Source organism: Camellia sinensis, chromosome 8, assembly GCF_055761805.1.
Source record: "Camellia sinensis isolate YWXY chromosome 8, ASM5576180v1, whole genome shotgun sequence".
NCBI lineage: Eukaryota > Viridiplantae > Streptophyta > Magnoliopsida > Ericales > Theaceae > Camellia > Camellia sinensis.
Genome location: NC_138968.1, coordinates 11,273,572 through 11,279,017, shown reverse-complemented (window position 1 = coordinate 11,279,017; position 5,446 = coordinate 11,273,572). Strand labels below are relative to the sequence as shown.

At 32.4% G+C, this 5,446-nt stretch overlaps 1 protein-coding gene across 14 annotated transcripts; it reads right to left on the bottom strand.

The window, feature by feature from the left end:
• Nucleotides 1-245: 245 nt before the first annotated feature.
• Nucleotides 246-3,786, bottom strand: LOC145788601 (exonuclease 1-like). 14 transcript variants are annotated; one of them, XM_082882055.1, is made up of 10 exons: nucleotides 3,508-3,786; nucleotides 3,044-3,098; nucleotides 2,923-2,959; nucleotides 2,674-2,711; nucleotides 2,387-2,536; nucleotides 2,181-2,295; nucleotides 1,947-2,046; nucleotides 1,701-1,794; nucleotides 677-749; nucleotides 246-431 (listed from the first exon to the last, which is right to left on the bottom strand). In XM_082882055.1, the coding sequence occupies exons 2-7, from the start codon at nucleotides 3,092-3,094 to the stop codon at nucleotides 2,033-2,035; spliced, it is 405 nt and encodes a 134-aa protein (XP_082738181.1). In that variant the 5' UTR covers nucleotides 3,095-3,098; nucleotides 3,508-3,786; the 3' UTR covers nucleotides 246-431; nucleotides 677-749; nucleotides 1,701-1,794; nucleotides 1,947-2,032. The 14 variants fall into 14 exon arrangements, with proteins under 14 accessions (XP_082738181.1, XP_082738185.1, XP_082738179.1 ...); XM_082882059.1 differs by lacking the exon at nucleotides 1,701-1,794 and adding an exon at nucleotides 854-951; XM_082882053.1 differs by having other exon boundaries at nucleotides 3,044-3,108; nucleotides 3,508-3,773.
• Between the last annotated feature and the right edge of the window lie 1,660 nt (nucleotides 3,787-5,446).

Genomic DNA, 5,446 nt, shown 5'->3' with positions numbered 1-5,446 from the left:
ACCTTTTAAGTGTGATTAAAAATATTTAGATCACACATTTTAAGTGTGATTAAAAACTTTAGTTCACACCTTTTAAGTGTGATTAAAAACATTTAGATCACACCTTTTAAGTGTGATTAATAACTAATAAAACCTGTGATAAAAAAAAAATTGACATATTTAAAGAATAATCAATATTATTTTTGCACGCGCATTTGAATAATGTAATACACACTATATACTATATTTTGAATCACAACCATATATTGAATGAAATAATATCATATATTTCATAAATGAAAGTTAAATGTTTAAAAGTATATACAAAGAAATTAATAAAAAAAAAATTAACTGTGATTACATACATTAAAAAATAAAAAATAAAAAACTTGAAAAAAGTAAGTTCTTGAATTCTTTGACCATATTTTGCATCTCTCCAAGAAATTTCTGACCTGAAAAATAAAAAAACAAATTAATTTAAAAACCGCCAGAAGCATATGAATAAACTTACTAATTAATTTATAAACTTACGTTTAGATCACACCAAAAATAATGTAATTTATTAGTTTTCTTTGCACAACCGAAACATTTTCTGTTTTATATAATCAAATAAATTTTTTTAATTTCTATGGGAAATCAAAATACTCACGCAAACATATTATGTTTGAAATTCAAAACTTGAAGAAGCAAAACAAACCTTGTTGGATCCATTTTTGCAGTCAAGGATTTAAGGGAAAAAAGTAGACCGAACATGAGCTTGTGGTCCTCACCTAACATCACATGAATATGATAAACTAAGATTAAAAAGACAATTACATGCATTACATATATTTATGTACCTATTTGCACATATTTGCTCATAGGGAATAACAACCTATAGAAGGTACTAAAAATATGAGCATCGTCGGTGCTGATTCTTGTTTTTGTATACAATTCTATCAACAATTTCAATCTTTGAACCCATATATTCACCTGTTCAGGAATATATTGCACCAATGTGACCAAACACAAAGCTAATTTCCTTTAAAGAAAAGAAAAAGAAAAACAACAACAGATATTGATGTCAACTGAAATTGGAATAGGTTCTAGTATGAGATCAGTTCATCTAAATATGAACTATAACACTATTTTTTCTCTTTTTTTTCCTTTTCTTCTAATGTTCTAGCAACAAAATCTCTCTCTCCCTCTCCCTCTCTCTCTCTCTATATTTATATATATATATATAAATATGAATTTGAGTGTATTTGGGTTCTGCTCTAATGAATGCCAAACAGGGATCTTGAGCAGTGCCTCTCAAGACTCACTGGTTGTTCCTCTTTTTTTATGCTAACAAATTCTTTGATTCTTGAATTCATGGATTCTATCAAATTCTCTATAAAATCTCACTCAGTTCTGTTTTTTTTGTTTTATAATTTCCTAGATGCATTTATGTTTTTCTTATAGAAGTCCATATATTTGATTCATGACATCTTATCAAAAGTGAATAGACAAGAGAAATCAAATAGAATCTTGTGTGTGATACAACTTAAGCAACCAAAACATACATAGGTTACCATAAATCTATCCTTCGGTGTGTTCAAATGTCTAAATAAGCCAATGCACCATTTTTTTCATTTCTATAATTGTACCTAATATTTGATATCATTAATTCTAATAAATTGCCACAATTTTTCACTAACACTTCAGTCTAGAGAGCACTGAATCTGAAGATTTCAACTCACCAAATGGCAAAATTGAAGAGAAGTCTCACTTGGTTATGAAAGAACTATCTAGGTTCCAGGTTTTTTCAAAGCAATTATTCCAAAAGAGTGCACACTGCATATATAATAACAGAACTATTTCAATGGAGTTGAAGCATGTCTTTTCTTATTTATATCTTCTCTTACCGTAATAAGAAATGTAGTGAAAGCAATTCAAGTACAAAATGAAATGCAATTCATTTTCACAAAGAGAAAAGGCACTCTTACACGATCCAAGTTCCGGTACTTGGAAACCAAAGAATAAGCTTTCGTAATTCCAATTCCAGGAACAGATGGAAGAAAAGCGCAGCCAGCTAAGCGCACATGCCTGTGAGAAAGCTAGAAGATAAGTGCGTCTCCTGTCTCAAATTAGTTCATATATATGATAGAAAGGAACCGCAAAGGATTGTATAATTTTTAGTGTTATAAGTTTGTAAATAAATTTGAAGTGTCTCAAATCACCTGTGAAAAGTTCTTTATCAAAACATTGGAAGGAAGGCACACGAGATGCAAACTCAAAAACCTTGTTTTGCACTATCTCTTCACCATTGCCATAGCGGTCCATCTTGAAGACAACCTGCTTGCAACCAATGCAAAACATAAAAAGATAATTAGTGCTAAAAATGAGGCTTGAGTCATCAATATCAAAGTTCTGTTGAATTTCTTACAGTTGGACAGCCATATGCCAGTAGATCACTGTCCTTTGAAGTCACTACTACAATTCCACCTTTTTCTGCTTCTAGGCTGGATAGGTATGCTAATTGTGCATCAGCTTCACATGGAGATACTACAAATTCAATGTTCTCTGATCTCAGAATCTAAAAAATCAACAGTTGAAAGAATCAAAGATTATAAAAAATGGCAAATTGGTACTTTTAATTCACAGTAGGTGATGGAAAAACACTAAATACTATTCCAAGTTGCAAATAGCTGATAAAGAGTCGCAATTTGGTACCTGAATCAGTTGATGTGCTGTTGATGGAGTGATACTCACTGCCCTTTGCATGTGAAAACAGAAAAGTGAGTATGAATACTTGATTGTTTCGATAATTTGCATATAACACATAATTATCAGAACTAGTGAGTTGTTTTTTGTGCATTTAAAAATTTTAAAAAGTGACTAAAAAATCACCAAAAATAGAAAAACTAAAAAACAGTTTGTGAAGACAAAGTCAAACAAGATGTGATGGATTCAGAATCATACATCCTTTGTGAAGCCGTGAATAAGCATCAATACCCACCTGAAAAAAGAATGCAAAAAATGTAACTACGAAGAATCTGACATAGATAGCTATATATGAAATGAGAGGAGGTGATTATATTACCCGCTTGCCCGCATACTTCTTGATGTGAATGGGTTCAATATGGGGTTTCATGAACCTGAGAAGATCTTTGATACCCATTACTTATAAGCATTTTATCAAACAGTTGACAGGCCATTATGCAACAGCATTAAATTGTGTTCTATGTTATCCAAATCCGAAGAAACATCAAATACTAAACCAAATTCAACAATTTCAAATATATGCAAGATGTAATCTTTGATTTTTCATGAATACTTTTTACTATTAGCCAGAAACAAAGAAAGAAAATAGTCTGTATAAATTTTCTTCTCTGTTTCATCAATATTTTCTGAACCCATTGAAGCAAAAATGAACAAAATAAACAAAAATGAATATAAACAATCAAAAAATCAGTGTACACATATATATATCAAATAGATCTAAGATCATAGATACAGATCTGAGTTCGCATATAAACAATCAAAAAATCAGAGAATGAGACTCACAAAATTAATCTTCAAATCGGATTGATCGAGAGCTTTGAGCCAAGATGGAGAGAGCCGGATAGAGATTACGATCGTGAATCAGAGCTTTGAGCCAAGATGGAGATCGTGATCGTGAGTCAGAGCCGGATAGAGAGCTCGATCTAGTGAACTTTCACCATAAGAAAGAGGAGTGATGAGGGGACAAAAAAAACCCTAGATCTATCTCAGGACCGAGAGAAATGGAAGAATGAAAAACGTGTGGGCTTAAAGGGGAAATATGTTAGTACACCTATAAAATATTTTGAAAACCTTTTAAACAACGATTTTTAAAACAACGCCATAACTGTTTCAATTAAATTTATAAAAAAATATTTTTAAAAATTCGAAAGATAAAAATTATATAAAAGGGATAATTATTTTTTATTTTTTAACTAAATTAATTTTTAATTTTTAATTTTTTTTTAAAAATCAAACCATACATAGCCTAAGAATCTTTTAATAAGTCATTTCTTATGTTGGTAACTTATTTAATTATTTATTAATTTTACAACATTTTTACCATCATTTTCAGTTTTTAATTTATATTTACAAAAATATTAAAAACTGTTATAAAAACTTGTTCAATACTTTTTTTGATTTATAAATGGACGTCTCAGTTTGTAAATTTGAAGAAAAAGCGTAAATTCAAAAAATGAGTTTATGTTGGTTTTTAAACATAAATTTAAAAATTTTACTAATAAATTTTTTTTTCAATTAATTTTTTTTCTAACTGATTCTAACCAAGGGGGCAATTTGTAATGCTACTTTAAACCTTAGGGAGGGGATTGTAATTTCTAAAATGTGAGGGGTGGTAATGTAATTTACCCACTGAGAACAAAATTAGTATTTAAAAAAATTAAATTGCTAAAGGGGAAAATCCGTAATGAAACTTTAAACCTTAGGGGGAAATGTAATTTCCAAAATGTGAGGGGGAACTGTAATAAACATAAATTTCAAGGGGTGTTAGTATAATTTACCAAAAAAAATTAATTGGAAAAAAAATTAATTGAAAAAAAAATTAATTGAAAAAAAATTTTACTAGTAAAATTTTTAAATTTCTATTTAAAAACCAACGTAAACTTATTTTTTGAATTTACATTTTTTCCTCAAATTTACAAACTGAGACAATCATTTATAAACCAAAAAAAATTATCAAACAAGTTTTTATGACAGTTTTTTAAATTTTTGTAAATATAAATTGAAAATTGAAAATGAAATGGTTAGGGTCTGTTTAGTAACGTTTACGTTTTCTGTTTATATTTACAAAAATTTTATAAACTGGTTTTGTTTATTTTTAGAAAAACATAAATTACAAACGCATTTGGTAATTGACAAAATGTTTAACAAAATTTAAAAATATAAAAAAGAGTGAGAAATGGCAAGTGGTGGCGGAAGATGGTAGTGGAAAGTGGTGACGGTAGGTGGTGGGTAGCGGGTGGTGGTGGGTGGTGGTAGTGATGGGTGGGTGGGTGATGCTGACGAGTGATGGGTGGTAGCGAGTGGGTAGTGGTGGTGGTGGTGGTGGCGGCGGGTGGTGGGCGATGGTGGCAGGTGGGTGGCGGAATGGCAGGTAGTGGTAGATGGTGGCGGCGGATGGTGGTAGGTGGGTGGGTGGGTGACGGTGGTGGTGGTGGGTGGGTGGGTGGATGACGGTGGCAGGTGGTAGTGAGTGGGTGGTGGTGATGGTAGTGGCGGGTGGTCGGTGGTGGTGACAAGTGTGTGGCGGGTGGGTGGTGGTGGCAGGCAGGTGGCGGGTGGTGATGGTGGGTGAGTGGGTGGGTGATGGTGGCGGGTGGTAGGTGGTAGCGAGTGTGTGGTGGTGATGGTGGTAACGGGTGGTGGATAGTGATGACGGGTGGTGGGTGGTTGTGGCAGGTGGGTGGCGGGTGGTGGTGGGTAGTGGCGGGTGGTGGTGTGTGTG

Coding starts and splice junctions, on each gene's coding strand:
- LOC145788601 (XM_082882048.1), bottom strand. CDS start 3,121: ATGGGTATCAAAGATCTTCTCAGGTTCATGAAACCCCATATTGAACCC. Junction 2,960..3,043: donor AGAAGTATGCGGGCAAGCGG/GTAATATAATCA, acceptor TTCTTTTTTCAG/GTGGGTATTGATGCTTATTC. Junction 2,712..2,922: donor TTCACGGCTTCACAAAGGAT/GTATGATTCTGA, acceptor TGCAAAGGGCAG/TGAGTATCACTCCATCAACA.